General features: G+C 32.4%; 1 protein-coding gene across 1 annotated transcript; it reads left to right on the top strand.

The window, feature by feature from the left end:
* The first annotated feature begins 8,240 nt into the window (after nt 1–8,240).
* LOC114315240 (myb family transcription factor MOF1) lies at nt 8,241–17,181 on the top strand. Its single transcript, XM_028261828.2, has 6 exons — nt 8,241–9,144; nt 9,340–9,416; nt 9,531–9,567; nt 11,242–11,419; nt 11,629–11,929; nt 16,758–17,181. Exons 1-6 carry the CDS (start codon nt 9,018–9,020, stop codon nt 17,040–17,042), a joined length of 1,005 nt encoding a protein of 334 aa, XP_028117629.2. The 5' UTR covers nt 8,241–9,017; the 3' UTR covers nt 17,043–17,181.
* Nucleotides 17,182–21,495: the final 4,314 nt, after the last annotated feature.

The raw sequence follows: 21,495 nt of genomic DNA, 5'->3' as shown, positions 1-21,495 counted from the left end.
GATAAAAATTAATAAAAATTACATGGTTAATTTTTTAAAATTAATTTTACATGATCATCATCCAAACATATAATAAAAATTAATTTGGTAAAAAAAAAATAAATGTTTAAAAGATTTATCAATTTTACATAATTTTATTTTTAGTAAGTAGAAATAATTTTTAAAAATTCAAAAATATATGTTTGACATTTATTTTTGTTAAATTAGTTTATATTTTATTAAATTGACAATTTTACCTTTGAAAAATCTAATGATATCTTCAATTGTCCTTATTTGGAACAAGATTCAAAATTCAGGGTCAAATGTGTCATAATTGAAAAGTCAGGGACCAAAGTGACACAAGTCCCAAACTATAGGGACTATTAGTGTAATTCACCCTAATTATTATTATTATTTCAAAAGCGTTATTTATCAGGTCAAATTTAACATAATGTTGAATATAACACGGTTATTACCAAAAAAAAAAAACTCAGAATTTGAATATTATAACAAAATAAATTTTGAAGTTTTAATTTTGTTAATTTAAGTACTAAACTTTTGAATTGTTTTCATTCTAAACCATTCGTTAATTAAATTGATAAAATTAAAAATTTAGGGTCTATTTTGTTACAAAGCTCAAATCCTAAGTTTTTTTTTTTTTTAAATTTTTTTTTTTTTTGTATTCCATAATTTATATGATAATCATGCTAAAAAATGGCAGAAGTAGTGCTGGAGTGAGCTTTTTCAAAAAATTAAATTTTATAGCAAAAAAAAAAAAAAAAAGACTAAGATAAAATTATGACATTGAAACAATTGAAATAGTACTGCCGGTGAAGTGATTTGAGAAGTTGGTTAAAAGTTAATTTTTTAAATTTTTTCTGATTTTTTTGTCTTTTTGTGTGTAAAAATTGTGATAAGTAATATGACCTAAAATGAGTTAAAAAGTTAAAAATTAACATAGCTAACTTCCTAAATTACCCCCGTGTAACATATTATTATCTTTGTCATTGTCATTTTTGATAATGTTTGGGAACATACTTTTTTAGTAATTTTTTGACTTTTTGGCTAAAATGTGATAGAAAACAAACTAATATGTTTGGGATGATTTTTTGACTTTTTATGAAAAGATGTGCAAAAAGTAGAAAGAAAAGAGAATTTTTGACTTTTTAGTATGAGTTGTTGACTTTTTGATTTTTTTAGTAACTTTTTGACTTTTTGATTAGGGTATGGCTTCTATCCAGTCCGGAATCAGACTTGACCGTGCTGTTGCACTCGTGGGGGCCCACCACAGGTCCCGTTTTGATAATCTGAATCGTTGAATATGTAGAAATCGTCGAGTAGTATATGCCTGTAAAAAATCACGTTGATCGGATATCGATAGCTATGTGATCAAAACAGTTTTTTGTCAACCGTTAATTTGTTCACCGTCCAATTTTTTTAATACGAAAATGATTTGATCATATAGTTATCGATATCCAATCAATTTGATTTTTTACAAGCATATAGTACTCGACGAGTTCTACATATTGAACGGTTCAGATTATCAAAACTGGACCCATGGTGGGCTTTTACGGGCTCAACAATACGGTCTAATCTAATTTCAGACTGAACAGAAGTCATACCTTTTTGATTAAAAAAAGTCAATTGTCAAATGAGACTATGTGAAGATGTTTTTATGATTTTTGTTTTTTTTCTTGACTTTATTTATTGAAACTGAGCCTTCAAATCTTAGAGTTATCACTCACACAGGTGGCTAAGAAAGACGCGCGCGAAATCCAGGTGGCACAGCATTTGGAAACTTCCATGCTTTCATTGTGCCCTCCGAGTGAATTTAACATCGTTCCACCACCCAAAAAAATTCACTGCGGCGAGTTTTTTGTTTTCCTCGGCTGGGATTTATCGGTTATATATATAAATATATTTATTAATATTTTAGATAAAAATAACACTAACCTCTAATAAGATTAAAAAATAATACTGTGAATTTCTCAAATTGACACAATTTTATCCTAAATAACATATTCTACATTATCATCAATCAAACTCTCAACAATATGAATCAGAAAGGATAAAACTTTATAAGTTACTTTATTTAACCTATTTGCTTTAAAAAAATGGAGAAATTATGATGCAGTAGTAATTTTTAAAAATAATTACAAGTTAATAAAAAAATTTATAATTTTTATTATTTATATTTATAATGTTTATTACTTTTTTTATAACTATTTTTCCTAACATCCATTGTCAGGTTATTTTCCCAAAAAAATTGACAGACGATTTTTTATTGCAATTTAAAATTACAATTTATTTGATTTTTTCATCCTCTTCGGTTACAAGTACCTCGTTTTTTTTTTAAAGTTGCAATATGTATTTTTTTAAAACTTATTTGAAATACTTAAATACATTTGAACAAAATAACCGTATCTCCTTAGTCTTAATTTTAAAAGAACATTTTGAATATTTGCGCAACGAAAAAGTTTTGTGACATCTTGATATCAAACAAATTCTACTTTTCACTAATTATGAAAACGGTGCTAAACAAATTCACAAAAGTTATAATCATAAAAATTATTTATACGCGATACCAAATGAAACCATTGTTATCTATTTATATAAAATGTGTATTTTAACCTTGATTAACTGTGTTCATAGTTACTTATTATGTCAATTTTTTTCTTGTATAATTATGTTAAATTTGTAAAATTTATTATATTTTTTAAAATTTTATTTGAAAGTATTATTCATTATGGCATAGCTCCATATTTGCCCTCACGTGATTATTTTTTAGGCTCAAAATCCAAAAAACATATTTACAATAAAAAGGAGAATTCATGTGATTGTATTTAGGTTCAAAGTCCAAAAAACACATTTACAATAAAACTAGTATGCACCGTATACAAGTCCACTATGTACCATTTTTCTACATTGGATGGTGCATATAAGTCCATTATGCACATTTTTCTACATTGGAAGTGGGATGAGAACATCCCAATCTTGATGCAAGCATGACATTGCTATATTGTAGATTATTTGGTAGATCAAATGTTAAAATTATAATGAAACCCAACAATTGAGAGATGGAAAGTGTGATTATACCAAAATAGCATTTGCACTTATGAATTAACAATGTCAAAATTTAATATTTTGATACTATAAAATGTTAAATTAATATTTTAATTTTATTAAAATGAAAATAATTAATGACGATGTTATAGGTTTTTCTAGCGCTTTCCATAGATAGCTTATACTTAGAATTTGAAGTCAATTGTCATCCTTCTTTTAAAGCATTTCGTTTTTTGATTTTCGATATTTGATTCATATGAATCTCAAGATCAACCAAGCAAGAGTTAGTGTTGTGTAGTCAAAATAGAGTTGCTGGTAATCTTTGGCTAGTAGCTAGCCTAAGACAAGAAGCAATAAAGCGCAACTAGCAAAGGGACACTCAAAATAGGAGCTTTTTAAGCATGTTCTGAAACAAAGGAGACACAGATGCAAATACCACTACAAGAAAAATCATTTTTGGCGATTAAATTTTTAGTCGCTAAAAGTGTGCTTTTAGTCGCCGAAAGTCGAGTTTTTACTTTCAGCGACTAATTTTTTTAGTCGCCCCTTTTGTCGTGCATACATGGTCGCTAGAGGTATCAGCGACTAAACTTTTTTTAGTCGGCAAAAAAGAGCTCTTTAGCGACCAATTGTTTAGTCGCCATTGGTGCATTACACTTTTTAAAAGCACACATTTAGCGACTAATATTTTAGTCGCCAATAGTCCATAAATCGCCAACTAAACTATTTTGTCGTCCAAAATAACACTTTTGGCGACTAAAAGTTTAGTTGCCAAAGGTTCTTCCGTAAAAATAAAAAAAAACAAATTCTTTGGTTTTTCTGAGATTCGAAACCGTGAACCATTCCAACTGCCAACACCTTTACCAACATACTCCCTCCACTATGCCACTTGAACATCACATACCAACATACTCCCTCCACTATGCCACTTGAACATCACATGATTATATATGCAATATATATTATTTATATACTATTTTGACCGGTATTCATACAAAACCATATATGTAAGTATAATTGTTTTTATTGAATATAATTTATGTAAAAAATAAATTATTTATTAAAAAAAAATGTAGACCACTTTTGGCGACTAAATCAATTATTTAGTCGCCAATTCTATGATTTTTGGGCTACTAATTAATTTGTTGTCGCTAAAAAAATATGTTTAAATTAAAAATAACACTTTTGGCGACTAAATCTGTTTTTAGTGGCCAAAAACGTCCCGTTTTGGCTACTAAATTGAAATTTAGTCGCCAATTCATTGTTTTTAGATACTAAATTTTTTTTGTAGCCAAAAACCTTCATTTTCAGCGACTAATCTTTTTTTAGTCGGCAAAAGACCTATAATCGGCGACTAAAATGGTTTTTAGTCGCCAAAACCATCACTTTTGGCTACTAAATTATTTTAGTCGCCAAAAACCGTCGCTTTTGGCTACCAAACAACCTTTAGTCGGTAAAACTGCTACATTCGGCGACCAACAAACAGTTTAGTCGCTAAAACCCTGGTATTCGGCGACTAATTCATTTTAGTCGGCAAAAGGCTTCATTTTTGGCGACTACATCCAGTTTAGTCGCCATTTGGTCAACTTTCAGCGACAAAATTCTGAATTTTAGTCGCCATTTGTGCTTTTTCTTGTAGTGTACGTGAATGAAGTGAGATATTGGAACAACGACAGAGGGTGTAGGGTTTGATCCTTTGTATTGAAAGCCCTAAATTCATTTGGGTATCAATCCTTAACTAAAGGAAAACCCCATTCGACAAGGATATACAAATGCCTCGAAAGAAAAAATTTAGCGCTAAAATTGTTAGGGCACTTTTTTATGCTAGCTAAATGAACTAATATAATACATGATCTCATTACATCCATTTAAGAACTTTAGAATTTTAATTTATCTCTTTACTCCTCTAATATCTCCAAATATATCTTCATCCTGAATCTCATGTCTTCTTTTCCCATTGGTTAAGAGAAGACATGAGGTTGTGTTGGATGGTGAAGTAAGAATGGGGAGAGCCCTAGTCAAAAGCGAGGACGTACGGTGGTAGATTTGGTGGAGGGGCGGGGTTGGGGAGTTAGGCTGGGCAGAGTCGATTTTGGCCCAAAGTTGGCAAAGCCGCCACTTTGGGCCCCAAAAAATTGAGTCGAAAAAAAGGCCCTGAGTTTTTTTTAGCTATTATACTAGTCCAAAAAAAAAAAAAAAACACCTCAATTTGGAATGCATCAATAAAGTTTGGCAAAAATTCAAAATTAATAATTGATTGATGTGGTGAATTATTTAAAACAAATGAATAATTATTTTTATTACCAAAAACCAAAAAGTCGATTGATGTGGTGAATTATTTTAAATTACTGAATAGTTGCATGTATTGCATATATAAACGATTAATTATACCAGTTTATAATTGTTTCTGAGAAAACAAACTTCTAAATTTAAAATTAATTAAATTTTATTTTGGTCAACTATGTCACAAGATCCCATCTAAAAATCTTTTGATCACAATTTTTTCTTTTTTATAATATATGAGAGGTTCCCATATCAAGAGTTTGCTTTGGGCTCTCAAAATGTTAGAGCCGACCTAATTAGGGTAACTAGGGGTGCAATTTGGACAGGTTTAACCCGAGCAATTTGAACCTAATCTGAATTTTTTTAGGACTTGGGTAAGATATTTTCAAATTCGATACGGGCTTGGGCAAAAAATCAGAAGCCCGAATTAAATTTGGATGGGTTTGGGTAAAGACGTCAAACAACCCGAGCAACCCGAAACCCGAATTATATATATATATATATATAAAATATTAAATATACATATAAATTATTAGTCATTACATGATATTAAAGTAATTTAGATTATTAAATCATATTAAATATATTATATATACAAATGACATAAAATCTTACTTTTTTTTTCTTTTCACTCATAAATTGTAAGGACTATTATAGCGACATCTCGCTTACATTTTATAAATTATTTATTTTGATAGTATTAATGATTTTCTAAGAAAAAATTGTAAATAGAGTCAAATTTTAATAATTTAATAATGTAGCTGTAAAAAAAGACTGAAATTCATTTACAATTCGAGCAATTCGAGTTTAACTCTGGTCGGGTTTGGACAGACAATTTCAAATTACAATTCAAGCTTGAACGAGCCTAAACAGGTCTTTGCACAACTTAAACTAAACTTAAACAATCTCTTAATCCGATCAAAACTGCCGGAATTGTAACCTAAGGGTGACAACAGTGACAAATAAGATAAGAAAAGGTGGCCGTAACGAAGGGATGGTGGCAGTGGTGGGTTTGAGGAGATAGTACAAATAAGGGTAGTGTGAAATTTATATTTGGTTTGATTTTTAGAATTTTTTTTATTTTTTTTTAAAATTGAAAACTAATTTAGTAAAATAATAATAAATAAAAATCACTCATCATTTTTGAAGAGCAAATATAATTGATTTTTTTTTATTATAGTCAAATCAATTTTTATTTTTTAAAAAAAAAATCAAAATTTTGATTATAAAGGTTAATTCGGTAACTAGATTAAAAACTAGCTTATTGATTTTTTAATTTTTTTGATTCATATCACTTTTTTAATTTTTTACACATTAAAAACAAAAAAAAAAAACTTTTAACAGACTTTTCAAAATAAGTCAAAATTAAAACCAAGCCTATTAAAAGTTAATTTTTTTTTATTTTTTTTGACATTTTAAAAAAAATATGTTAAAAAATAAAGAGATAATGTCACTTAAGTAAAAAAAAAAAAAAAAAATTTACTTTTTAACTTTTAACAGGTTATATGTTTGGCATGGAATTTTTTAGCTATTTTAGTCAAAAACAAAAAAAAAACAAAAAGACAGTGATTATTTAAGATGTGATACATAAATGTACTTTTTAACTGTTTAGTTAAAAAAGAAGAGAAAAAAGATATATGTTTGGAATAATTTTTTTGATTTTTTATAAAAAATATATAATAAAATATTGTAATAAAAACAAAATAACCGTCCTATCCTTTTGACTTTTTGACTTGATTTTTAGATTCTAGTTTGGCATGTATTAAGCCTGTGTTTGGCAAGGGCTTTTTCAGGTTTTTTTGACTATTTTAATCACAAAAAACAAAATAGACTATTTTAGCCATAACAAACAAAACATCACATCCAACCTATAATCATTACATTATTCTCTCACAAAAAAAGTCAAAAAAGCCAAAAAGCCAAAAAGCCCTTCCCAAACCAAGCTTTTTAGCCCAGGCTAAAATAGCCAAAAAAGTCAAAAAGTCAAAAAGCCAACCCACTTTCCAAACGGAGGCTAAATAAGTCAAAAAGTCAAAAAGTCACTATCTTATTTAAGTCACATCATCTTATTTAAATCACATCACCTCTCTAACACATCACATCAAACCCAACCCAAACCCAACCCAAACCCACCAATAAGTCAAAAAGTATACTTTTTTAGGACATCCCAAACCAACCCTTCAAAGGATAAAATAATAATTTTACTTTCTAAACTTTCCTTACAAGGTTACTCCAAATAATATGAATTTTTTGATTTTTTAAATAATTTTTTTTGATTGTTTGATTTTTTTTGTTTATGTCAAATCAAATAGGTTAAAAAATTAGGAGTGATTTGAGATATTCTAAATAAGTGTACTTTTTAATATTTTATGAAATATGAGTTGGGTTTGAAGTGATGTGGTAGAGAAGTGATATAAATTAAATAAGATGGTATGACTTAAATAAGATAATAATTTTTTGACTTTTTGATTTTTTTAATATATGCCAAACAAGGTCAATAAGATAAAATATTACATTTAAATCATAATTATTTTATTTTTTATCTTATAAAAATTAAAAAAAATCAACAAAAATTAAAAAATCAAAAAATCTATTTGAAATAAAACTTTTTAATCTTAAGTTAAAATAATAAAAAAAATTTAAAAAATAACTCACATTCCAAAGGAAGACTGAGGCCTTATTTGTCATCTTCTAAAAAAGTTAAAAAGTCAAAAATCACTATTCTATTTGAATTACATCATCTTATTTAAATCACATTATTTTTTTATCATATCACTTTACTATCATATCACTTTAGACTTAATCTATATTTTATAAAAAATTAAAAAATATATTTATTTAGAACATGCCAAACAACTCATGAATTTCCAAAACAAGGCATAATTTTAATGACAATTTGAAGCACAAATAAAAACAAATAAAGGTGAAGTAGAAAAAAAGGAATGTAATAAGGAGAGAGAGAGAGAGAGCGCGAGCGAGAGAGAGAGAGGTGGTGTTGTATTGGTAAGAGTAAACAGAAGCTCTGGGTAGCTGCAGCAGCCTAGAGAGGGATGGACGTCACCATCAAGGGTCCTTGGCTTCATTATACCAACAACTACGAAAATACATACAAAATTCTTCATGGGCTTTTGTGATCATGACGACGTTGGCTTCTTACGATTCTAGAGAGAGAAAATCAGGAATCCATAGAGAGAGAGAGAGGAAAGAGGAGAGAAGGGTCAAAGCAGCAGCGCAGCAGAAGCAAAAAGCAGTTGTATTTGTAATGATTTCGTGTAGGAGAGAGAATACATAGAGAGAGACAGAAAGGGATCAGAAACTCGTGATGGGAATTTTCCTCGCTGGGGTAGAACAGAACAGAAGTAGCTCATCAGACTCCTAAAGAATTTACAGACCCCCTCTTTCAGCTTCTCCTTCTTTCTTTTTCTTTTCTCATAATCTCTCTCTTTCTTTCTCTTCTTTTTGTTCTCTCTCTCTCTCTCTCCCCTATATACTACCCCCTTTGTGCCACTATTTGGTGCAGCTTCAAACCTTAGACAGTTCTGACGGGATTGGTTGATATAGAAACGTTTTGGGGGGAATACTTGATCAAGAAGGGAAAAGAAGAGGTTTTGAAGAGACCCTTTTGGATATTTGACAGATTTTCTCGAGAAACAAACAGGGTTTGATAAGAGGAAAAAAAGAAGAAGATCAAGATGGGTAGTTGTGGAAGGAATGGAGCTGTGAGACAGTATATAAGATCCAAGGTGCCTCGTTTGAGATGGACTCCTGATCTTCATCAATGTTTTGTTCATGCCATTGACAGGCTTGGGGGTCAGGATAGTAAGTTGTCAACAATCAATGTTTGCTTTCTCTCTCTTGACTTTGTTGGGGTGCTCTTTATTTTTTTTTTCTTTCCTCTCTCCCTCTCTCTCTCCCTCTCTTGATTTTCTTGATTTGTGTTGTTGTGTGGTCCTGTAATTTTTGTTCTTTGATAAAGATATATGTTGTTGGATTTTTGTTCTTTCTACTTTGTAGAAGCAACACCAAAGCTGGTTCTTCAGTTGATGGATGTGAGAGGACTCACCATTTCACATGTCAAAAGTCATCTCCAGGTTTGTTTTTTTGTTTTTGTTTTCGTTTCTCTTTAAGTGAGATGACTTTGGATTCACCTTGTAAGTAATGCATATCTTTGTTTTTGTTTTTTTGGTTGTTTTGGTTCCAATCAGATGTACAGAAGCATGAGAAGTGACCACAGCAAACAAGGTATCCAAAGTTTTGACATCCCAAAGTTTTGACATCCCTATATCCGTTGACATGCATACATAATATGATTTTAAATAGACATATCAGAATATATATAGACGATTATATATCGAATGATATTAGATTGTGTTAATTGATGACCGATATATCAGTCTAAGACTATGAATGACATGTGAATATTTTTGTAGTAATCCCTTGTTGGTCCCAAAAAATAGACGAAGCTGGGTTAGCCGAGAGATATTCTATTCTCCGTTCCAAGGACTTAATGTGATCTACTAATTTAGGGTAAAAATGGGTTTAAAAAAAAAAAAAATGTATCTATTCGAGTAATAATAGGTGCTATGGCACGGTCCAAAAGCATAATTCGTATTGTATTGAATATCTATGGGCTAATATTTAAAATTTTGATATACATTAATTATAATGTGAACAAATATGATTTCCTAGAATTGTTGGAAACCCAAATGCTATTAATTTCTTTTTTTTGTTTTTTTCCCTTCATTTTTATACAAACTTTGGATACTCAACTGGGATTTGCATAAAATTTCTGCACAAGGAAGTTGTATTTAATTCACTATGTTTTTTTTTTTTTTTTTTGGTTCCTCTGAAAAAGGTTTCCTCTATTGGTACTTATCTTTGTCCCAAATCAAAGTTGATGTAATCACATCTTTACCAAAATGTATTTGCATCCTCACTTCATTTATTGTTTCATTCCCCATAAAGTTGTCCCCTTTTAGCAAAAATTGATGAGCACAGAATAAAACAACCATCCTTTTAAATCTTCTAATATTGGCATTTCTTATGATATCCACAAAGTCTAATTCTTACTGCATGGTTATCCCAAAGTTTTTTTTTTTTTTGGGACTCAAAACCTTGCTAAATGCTTTACCCAATTTGGCTTTTCTTGTTTGTTTCAATACATGGACCTTAGAGGAAAATTTAGTAGATGTTTATTCACTAATGCTAAAGAATACATAATAGAAACACAAGAATAAATTACAAAAAATTTATTAATAGATTGAGATTTATTTTGAATATAAATTTCATCATAACTACGTTTAATTCCAACCATCTATCACATTCACTATGGGCCATTTTGCGACGTGTCTAGCATTTTGTCTATGGATGTGATTCTAGCATTACCTTTTAATAATATGTGCTAATATGATTAGCATAATTTCGACTTATAAATTATGATAAAAAATAATTTAAATAAATTAAAAAATGTGAAGTATAAAAAATTTAATAAAGAGATTTTTTATTTTTACTGACTAATTTTCAATTTTCATTTCACAAAAGCTACTCCAAATAGACGAGATACATCCAAAAGAAAAATGTTAAAAATATTATACAGAATAATTTTACAATGTCGTTTTTACAAATATAGATCATAATGCTGGACTTTTTGATTTTTAATAAATGACATTTTGTATGATAGTTTTATATATAATTTCTATTTGTATAACATTATTCTATAAAACAAAAGCATGTTTTTAATTTAAAAAAAAAAAAGTTTCATACCTAGTAAATATCACTCTTAAATTTACTGGCATGTTTTAATTTCAAGGATGCTCTTTTTAAATTCTTTTCTTGACTGCTTACTCGGTAACATTACTTTTTTTTTTCTTTTTATTTTTTTATAGTACTTAAAGTTTGTCTCATCAATAACTGCAGATCGGAGTTCAAACCAACAAAGGAAACAATCTTTTGAAGATCACTATGATGATGATGGGTGTGTTGATCAAGAAAATGAAGTCTGCTGTTACCATCCTTCTTTAAAGCCCATTGAGGAATCAGATTCTCACTTCATCTACACTAGTCCTCCTCTTCCTCCTCCTCTCCCTACAAAAAGGTGAGAGACCAAATCAAAGCAATGAAAGCATAGTATTAAATCCCCTATTTTGTTTCAGACCCAAATCTCAAGAAACAAAAAGGGTATTGCATTTCCACATGCATTGTTGTCTTTACTGTTTCTGAAATTGTTTGTATATATGATATGATATAATACTATATCTTCTCTCTCTCTCTCGTGTTTCTTCAAAGTTCTTTTTGTTTCCTCAGAGCAAGAATCGAGAAGATGAGTTCAACTATCTCAGAGAACCTGCAATGCAGCAGCAGCCAAAGAAGAAGAATATGTGAGACAGTCACCAATCCGTACTGTTTTGATGATTATTTACAGCAGCAGCAGCCTCAGCCTCAGCCTACTATGGCTGAGAAAAGTGGGGTAAAGGAAGAAGAGAGTGGTTACACGTGGCAGAACCACGAGGCAGCTCCTATATCTGCTGCCTTTTCTCTACCACATGATCTTTTCATCAATCGCTTTGGCCATGCTGGTGCATTGGAAGAATCTGATTTCCTTAAGGTACAATAGCCTTACCCTCTCTCTATCTCTCTCTCTACTATTTCTTGTACCAGCTTTATGATGGGTAATGTCATACAAATATAAATTACTTATAAAATTATATATAAAATGATGTGGCAGAGTTTTACTTGTAAATTTATTACCTTAAAATATTTGTGTAAAAAAAAAAGAATTGGGCAACACAAGGTCTGATTTTAACTGGTTATTTTATAATTTTTTTTTTGCATATATTGTCTATTAAAAAAATAAAATAAATCGATCCGATAATTATTATATTTTTTTATTTATTTGTTTTCAAAAATATAGAACTCTATTTTTAAAAATACATTTGTTTAGTTTTTCATGAATGATATACATGAAAGGCCAGATAACATGAATGATTTAGGTCATCAAAATGAAACCGTGGTGGGTTCCACAGATCTAAACAATTCTGAACTTGAAAAAAACTGCACTCATAACATAACTCACCAAGATGAATGTATGACAATTGTGGAAGAATAGCATTTTCCTATTGATTTTCGAGGGAAACGGGTTTCAAATTTTGGGTCGTGTAACATTAGAAATTATCACATATGTCTGAGACATGACATCGCCGTGTCTCCCTTCAAGTTTATTATCCCTTTATTATCAAGCGGACACACAATTCGTATCAGATTCTTAAAAGACGGGAGCTTACATGGTTTGCCACTTGACTGTAGATACATACTGGCTTAAAAAAAAAAAGGAAAAGAAAAATAAGAAAAGGGGCAAAAAGTGGAATAACAATTTTATCAGGATGTAAAAACTCTAATTGGCACATATTTGAGATTCAATATAAAATTTTATGAATAAATTTTGAATGCATATTATTATTTGTAAATTATGTGTATAGATTAAATTCTAGTCTTTCTGCACTCGTAAAAATAAAACTAAAAAAAAAAACTCTAAAAATTAACTAGATAAAACTCCCATGTGAAACACATCGACTAGACCATCCATGAGGATTGAATTACCGTCCCTATCGTCCTTGTGGACAAATTAATATAATCTTCATGGTTATTAAATTTTGTTGCATTATTGCATACAAACACTGTATACAGGTCCGGCCCTTACATTTTCGGGGCCCAAAGTCAATAATTAACTAATAAATTTTTGGGGTCCTTCATATTTTTTTTTTCATTGAATGAAAAATAAAGAAAAAAAAAATGAAGATAAAAGACAAAATTTGTGTCAAAATTACAAAAAAATACTTAGTATTACATTACCACAATTAATAAGTGTCGTTTGATCATCGCTTTTCTTGCATTTTTAGAAGCAAATAAATTAATCATACTTGCATAATCTATTTTTTTGCAAAATCATTTTCAATGAATAACAATGCTAATTATTTTAAATGGGCCTTTCAATTTTTTAATAGGTCAATTTATTTTAAGTTAGTTTGGGTCTTCCTTAATTTTTTTTTAGATTTAAAATATACCTAATATATTACAATAAACTATAATAGGAGGACCCTTTTTTGGGTCTATTTTTAGTGCATTACAATGTTAATTTTTTTAAATGGGCCTTTTAATTTTTTAATGGTTCAATTTATTTTAGGTTAATTTGTATTTTCTCTTTAATTTTTTTTAAACTTAAAACATACCTAATATATTACACTATACCATAATAAAAGGAATCCCTTTTTTAAGTCTATTTTGAGGGGCCTTAAACCATGACTTTGTTGGCCAATGCCCAGGACCGGCACTGACTGTATACTACACTCATTCTTGTTTGTTGTTTTGTGGTTTTCATGTACTTGTTATTATGATCTTTATGCTTTACTATTACACTCTTTTGGCCTCATTTGAATGAGAATTAGCTGGTCCATCGATGGGGATTTTTCTACCTTTTTTTTTTATTTTTTATTTTTTTAAATAAATAATTTCTATGCTGTTGCAAGTAAACGTTTTTATTTTCTTGTTTAGTTGGTGTGGAATATTGTACACAAATAATTGCAGGGTTTCAAACAGGAGTTGGTAGAAACTAGATTCTGTTCACTTTTGTCCAATAAAATAGAAACGTTTTATATTTATCAAGTTCATGTTTAACACCTGTTATTCAAAAAAAAAAGAAGAAAAGTTCATGTTTAAAGCACAAGAAGCACACCAGCTAAACTACTTAAATGTCATATCCAAACACACCGGTGGTCATTGATTAAAATTTTCCTTCGGTAGGTATTTCAGAGGATTTGTTGTCTGGGTGCCGCGGTGGATAGTGGGGATGAGTTTGAAATGATTCAAGGTTGGGGGGAAATTGAGCAGTTGGTGGGGGCTAAGGGTCAGTATGCGGACCAAAACCTTAGGCCCAAGGCCTGCCCAACGGGCTGGTGGGTGGGCCAATGAATGGAAACTATAGGTTGGGATGCGGGCTTAGCTTAATGAGTTGAGATTAAAACTTATATCTTGAGTTCTTTTTAATTTTTTTTCCTATTTTTATATTTTGGCTAGGCTCGCAGGATGAGCCAACGGGCTGGGATAGGCTTCAAAGCCTTAGGCCCAAGCCAAGCCTCATTCGAATTTGCTTGCCCCACCCAGGGTATGGGCTTGGGCAGGGTAAAAACCCACTAGGCTAAGCAAGCTTGGGTTGAACCGCAGGTCTTTGAGCCAAATGATGACCCTTTGCAAGGGCAAGATAAAGTTAATTTTGCAACCTTGTAACGTAGATACTAATAAAAGTGCGATAATAAGGCATATTAGAAATAATAATTGATAAGTGATAAGAATTGAACAAATGTAAAATGAGAGGTAAAAGTGAAAATGAATATTTAGTGTAGTAGTTTGGTATCTTAGTCTTACTATATTTAAAAAATAAATTATATATATGTATATGTATTATATACAAACAAAGAGATTTAATTGGGATGGAGGTGGGGAAAGGAAATTTGTCCTCACCCAACATCCTTATTTGGGTAGAAAAACCCACAAGGGGGTGGGTAGGTCTATTAAATGAACTATGCTACTCGTTCAAGATCGACTTTTTGTGTAAAAAGTCAAGCTTGAATACATTTTAAAGCTCGTTAAATATCAAAACAAGCTTGAACAACCTACGACGCCAGCTCAATAAATTGATATCCATTGTAAAAAATCGAGCCACTCAAGCTTGACTTGTGCTCTATTCGTTAAAAACTCATTTAAGATTGGATTGTTATTTAAACTAGTCAAGCTTAAACACATTTTATGTTTAAAAAAAAAAGAAAAAAAGCAAGCTTGAACACATTTTGAAATTTGTTAAGTTTCTAAGCAAAACTTGAACAACTTAATACTTAGCTTGATTCAGTTCAGTTATAGCCTTAGAGGTGGGGAAATTGCCATCCCTAATTGTGAAAAATGGTCCTGATGTTTTGATTGGTAAGATTAACAATTATAGGGTCGTTTGTCCTCTCGATGTTCATATTTTGTCCTATGCCTCTGTCTTTTCCCTTAGTCGTGCCCCTCTTCTTGTTGTGTCACCAAAAAACAAGAGAGGGAAAGACACGAGCTAGGGACAGTGAGAGGGATCCGGTCCTAAGCTCCTGCCCTTCCCCTCTTGTTGCTGTCACCAAAATCGAGAGAGGGAAAGACATGGAGGGATGGTGAGAGGGATCAGATCAGATCTCGAGCCTGTGAGATACACACATACTGTGGTCCACTATATTTTTGATAGATAGGGATACGTATGTTCCCCCACTTGGGATCCAAAATGGAAGTCCAAAATGGCCCTTTAACGCATTATTATAGCAGTACAGTAACTAAATAGCAACATCAGTGTCCTTGCGGTAGTAGGCCACCTTATTCATCATGTAACATCCATGTCCAACTTTAATTACTTGAATTAAACAATTGGTACAAACCTATAAAATTTTTAGGAATTTGTCATACCAAATGTAGCCATTGTATATTTTCTTCTAGTAAAATCAAATTTCAGATGAAAAAAATTCAGAGCATACACTTAAGAAACAGTTTTGCATGTTTTTTCTTTTTCTTTTCTTTTCATTCTTTTAATTTCTTTTGGGCAGTTGTATTTGCCAAATCCAAGCTACTATATAGTATGTGTTAAGGGTTTTATGCAAATGATTAGTCAAGGGTTTGTGCCATCTTATTTGGGTGGTGCCCTTTTAGCTATAATACTTACCCTTGGTCCTTAATCATCTGGTTGTATTTATTCTCCAAATTAATAAAATCTTCTCTTTGAAAAAAACAAAAAATATTTGCATATGAGGTATTCTGATACTGGCTCGCATTTGTTATATTGCTTGTCATTGTTGTTTTGAAAATCTTTTCTGGCTTGTTTTCTGTTTGAAAAATTTTCTCTTTAAAAAATAGTCGCCTTTGTTATATCGAGTCATTTGTTTTCTGTTTTGTGTTGTGTTGTGGGTGTTACTTATTCCAGAGTTTACAGTGATCTTACGAGTTTCAAAAGAGGATTGAGAGAGAGATGGCGCATTGTAATCTCTACATTCATACTGAAACTTATTTGTTGCTCTTCGTTAGTGGACATGGTCATATTGCCAAACCACGTAAATATTTATGTGTGTGTTTGTTCCATTTTAGATTTTCATATCTTGGCTCCTGCCATAACAGTTTGTTTACGAATGCGGTGGTAATCTTTTAGGTTGCTAGACGTCAGTTCATAAAAGAAACCTGAAAGGTTTGCTAATCTAACATGTCCAAAATGAAAGCATAAATGCTCATAGATTTCACTAAATTGCCTGTGGGTGGCTATGAATTTAAAACATTCCAGAGATCTGTCACTAACAACACTTCTCTAAACTGTGCATGTAAATTATGTAAACATTTCTAGGTTAATTCATTAACCTGTTCTCTTTTTACAGGTTGCCATGCAAGAAGATCAACAGTGTGCATCATCAAAGAGGTGCAAATTCGATAACTCTAGAAATGGACACGCAGAAGAGGAAGAGGCCGATGGTTGCGGGTTGTCGCTGTTGCTCTCGTTGCATCATCCCTCTGCACAGAGAAGTAACGCTTCGTGGACAAGCGACATGAGTGAAGCAATCTCATCGTCATACTCTAGGCCTAACTTCAACGACTGCTCTGGTTCCTCTTCTGAAAAACACAGCATTAACTTAGATCTCTCTATTGCTTTGTGTGGTGGCTAAGTTTAATGTAAAAGTTTCTGTTTGGGGAATTTTCATATCCCTATTTTGCACTTTCACATGGTTTCTTATTTCACTTTTGGGTTTAAAATGTTCTCAGAAAATTTTCTATATATAATGGAAACCTATATATTATGAGTTAGATCCTACGAGTTTGCATTCCATCCTTCATAGGTTCTTGCTAGTGAACGCTTAAGATTTAAATAATGCTAAAAGATAATTAAAATTTTAATGGACATTTCACATATTTTTGTAGAGAGAATTCCAGACAGAAGATCTTATGTGTTTGAAGTTGTTTGGCCAGTGGTAAAGCAACAAGAGATTGCCTTTGTTAATGGTTTCGATTTGTAGGCGCTCTTCTTTCATGGCTGAATTATAAGATAAATGATTACCAAGTATGGTATGGTCAAATGTCCTCATCCATGTCAAGGTAATCCAGTGGTTTAAAGGTGGTTCAGGATCAACAGTAAATTTGGAGATCTTGAGTTTGATTAATATTATTATTTTTTTACTAAAAAAAAAATTATTGATGCAAATCAATAGCACAAAAAGTACAAATGAATGCCATTAATAAAGGCTAGGCCAAAAGTCTAATTGCTTGCTAATTTTTTTTTTTTTTTTTTAAAATTTATTATACCTAATATTTGTGACTTACTGGTATCAGGATTTATTTAAATGAGGTGGGTCCTAAATGGCCGTATAAATATGATGAATTGTCACAAGTTGTGGTATGAAGCACGTAAAATATTTGCAAGTATTTTCCGTATATAAGGGGTATGATAAATTAGCTTGCTATTTTTATTTTTTCCTATTGACATCTGGGGGATATTTAATTTTTATGAAAATAATCAAATCTCTCTCTCTGTAGAGCATAGGACACTAGGCAACACCCTCAATCCATTTTTTTCTTTCAACTCTAAAACTTTCATTTTTTTATCACCATTTTATCTTAACATAAAATTTTAATTTTGTCTCATTCTTAACCTTCCTAACTTGAACCCTACCCCCACTCCTCACCAACTCCAGCCACCCTCATCTGCCACCTCCCCCGCCCCCCTCTCTCTATCTCACACAACCTTCCCAATCTTTGTTTCAATCTCTTTCGCCTCTCTCTCTCTCTCTCTCTCTCTCTCTCTCTCGCTCTGTCAATCTCTCTCACTCCTCCCCTCTAGTGAGAAAGGACATGGGTGGCTAAAAAATGAGTTGCAGAAGGTGGGGGTTGGCGAGGAGGGGTGAAGGTGGTTGGGTAGAGGTATAATTAAGATTATGGTGAGTGTTAAAAAAAGAAAAAAAAAAAACAATGAAGACTAATTTTAGTAGGTAAGGGTCTAAAGAAATATGGTGGGAACAAATAGCAACACTCACCACCCCTCTCTTCTCTCCCACCACACATCCACCTCTTTCCTTTTTCCCCAAACCACCCATAGCATCCCTAGCCATAACTTTCCCCGCCTAACAATTTAATATACATGTATATGCTTGCACATATTTACCATTGAAGCAAACAAAACTTGATATCAACATGAAAATACTTGATAAAAATAAAATAAATGCCAACAAACATAACATCATTAGAAAGTGGTTATATGTCACATGAATATTTTAGCTAAAAGTCTTCACCATTAAGATTGGGAAACCTATTTGGCACACCAACAAGCAATCACAAACAATAACACAAGAGGTTTACGTGATTCGACAATTGTCTACAACCATAGGGAGAGATTTCTCACTATAGAATTTTTCGGAGGGAGATTACAACTCATACCTTACTTCCTCTTTATAGACAACACTCTCTCTCTCTTCTGAATCCTCTCTTGCTATTGCAGTGTCTCACCCCTTCCTTTTCACCTCAATTTATAAACAAGAATGAAAGAGAGAGAGAGAGAGAGAGAGAGAGAGAGAGAGAGAGACAAACCCACCGAAATTTCAACTTCCTTTTGGTGGAAGTCAGAAATGGCAGGAGCGGGAGAGCTGGCATTGCACATGGCCAACTCAGTCTTCATTTTCGGTGGCCATCTTCTTTGACTCCTCTACTCTGTATGTACCGGTGTGATCAACGATTCTCTCCCTCTACACCTATGTACATGATCGACTTCTCACTTGAAATCCATCCTGGTCAGATTCTTGCAAATTTCCAGTTTGTCTCTAGTGACAACATTGGTCATCATGTCAGAAGGGTTCTTGTCCGCGTGAATCTTCACTAGCTTCATCAACTACTTCTCCATCATTTCTTGTATCCAATGATACTGAACATCAATGTGTTTTGTACAAGAATGGTACATGAAATTCTTGCTCATATCAATTGCACTCTGATTATCACAATGTACATTATACTTTTCCTGTTGTAAACCCAATTCTTGAAGGAATTGCTTTAATCACAACATTTCCTTTATGGCATCTGCGACAGTAATATGCTCTGCTTCTGTTGTAAATAGAGCAACACACTTTTGCAGTTTGGACTGCCATGAAACAACTCCCTCTACAAAGGTGAACAGAAATCCTGATGTAGATTTTTTACCATCAAGATTACCCGCCATATTGGCATCTGTAAAACCTTTCGAAATTGGTTCAATTCCCCCAAAACATAGACATATCTTTGAAGTTCCTTTCAAGTATTGAAGAATCTATTTAATTGCCTTCAAATGCTCATTTCCTAGATTGGCGACAGCTCACAACACCAACTGTGTGAGCTATATCTGGCCGGGTACATACCATTGCATACATCAAATTTCCTATCAGAATTAGTCATGGGACACGAGCGTTTTGTCACCTTGAAATGGTTGGCTAGTGGTGTGCTGACTAGCTTGACATCCTTCATGTTGAACCTTTCAATCACGCGTTTAACATATTTCTCTTGTGACAGCCATAACTTTTTAGTTTTCCTGTCACGAACAATCTTTATGCCCAAAATTTGTTGTGTTGGGCTTAAATTCTTCATGTCAAAATACTGCGACAAGTCCTTTTTCAACTTGTTGATCATAACAATATCCTATCCGATGATTGGCATATCATCAACATACAACGGTAAGATAATAAAGTTCCTATCCGAAACTTTCGGAAGTATACACACTGGTTTGCTACCATTCTCTTGTACTTGTAATCCACCATGAATGAATCACACTTCTTGTACCATTATCTCGGTGCCTGCTTCAGGCCATAGAGACTCTTCTTCAGTTTGCAGACTAGATTTTGCTTCCCTTTAACTTCATATCCTTCTGACTGCTCCATGTAGATCTCTTCCTCCAAATCACTATGGAGAAAGGCAGTCTTAACATCCATCTGTTCTAGCTCTAGATTCAAGTGAGCTGCTAATCCCAAAGCTACTCGAATGGAAGTCGTCTTCACAATTAAGGAGAAGATCTCTTCAAAGTCAATTCTCTTCTTCTGCCTAAAACTTTTGACTACCAAGCGAGCTTTATGCTGAAGAAGTTTTTCGCTACCATCTTTCTTCAACTTGTACACCCATTTGTTCTTCAAATCTTTCCTGCCTCTTGGAAGTGGAACAAGCTCATAAGTGTAGTTCTTCTGGAAAGAACTCATCTCCTCTTTCATGGCTTGTATCTAGCAGTCTTTCTCTGCATGACTCTTTGCTTTTGAAAAACTCTCGGGCTCTCCCTCATTAGTAATCAGAATATACTGAGAAGCATGATATTTGGTTGATGGCACAATAACTCTTTCTGATCTTCGCAACTGAGGCCTTGTTGCTTCCGGTGGAAGGGGTTACTCCCCCTGCTCAACACCTTCTTTATGTGGGTCTTCATCTTTTTCCTTCTGATCCTCATCTTCTGGCATAGGATCCGGTAACTCTGGTACTTTTGATTGTACCCCATCAAATCTCGCATGTTGCAATGGTTTGAGAGATAGAAACAAGTTCGGAGTGATGACCACTCTAGACTTTGTAGACTTCTCAAAATTTTCTACGGTTTGGTCTTCATGGAACACAACATCTCTGCTCGTGAACATTTTCTTATTCACTAGGTCCTATAACTTGTACCCAAATGCTGCATTTGAATATCCCACAAATATGCATGGAGGGGACTTGTCATCAAGCTTCTGTCTATTTTCCTTTGAGATATGTGCAAATGCCGTACACTCGAAGACTCTTAAGTGAGAATATGATACCTTTCTTTTGGACTAGACTTCCTTAGGTATCTTGAAGTTCAGTGGGATTGAAGGTGACTTGTTGATGAGATAATAGGTTGTACGAGCGGCTTCAGGCCAAAATGACTTTGGCAACTTTGCCATTCTTAGCATGCATCTGACTCTTCCTATGATAGTGCGGTTCATCCTCTTGCCACACCATTGTGTTGTGGGGTACCAGGAACTGTTGTCTCATGCCGAATGCCTCTGCTGGCACAATATGCTTCAAAAGCTTTAGAAATGTACTTGCTACCGGCCCTGTTTAGTAGTTTGATGTGTTTGGTTCAGCTTAATAATACAGCTTATAGCTTTTTGT

This window comes from Camellia sinensis, chromosome 11 (assembly GCF_055761805.1).
Source record: "Camellia sinensis isolate YWXY chromosome 11, ASM5576180v1, whole genome shotgun sequence".
Lineage (NCBI taxonomy): Eukaryota > Viridiplantae > Streptophyta > Magnoliopsida > Ericales > Theaceae > Camellia > Camellia sinensis.
The sequence above is the reverse complement of the archived record's forward strand: the minus strand, read 5'-3'. Positions and strand labels throughout refer to the sequence as shown.

Excerpts from the sequence above, each read along its gene's own strand:
- LOC114315240 (XM_028261828.2), top strand. The coding sequence starts at position 9,018 with ATGGGTAGTTGTGGAAGGAATGGAGCTGTGAGACAGTATATAAGATCC. Across the intron at positions 9,568-11,241 it reads AAGTGACCACAGCAAACAAG|ATCGGAGTTCAAACCAACAA; the intron begins GTATCCAAAGTT and ends CAATAACTGCAG. Across the intron at positions 11,420-11,628 it reads CCTCCTCTCCCTACAAAAAG|AGCAAGAATCGAGAAGATGA; the intron begins GTGAGAGACCAA and ends TTGTTTCCTCAG.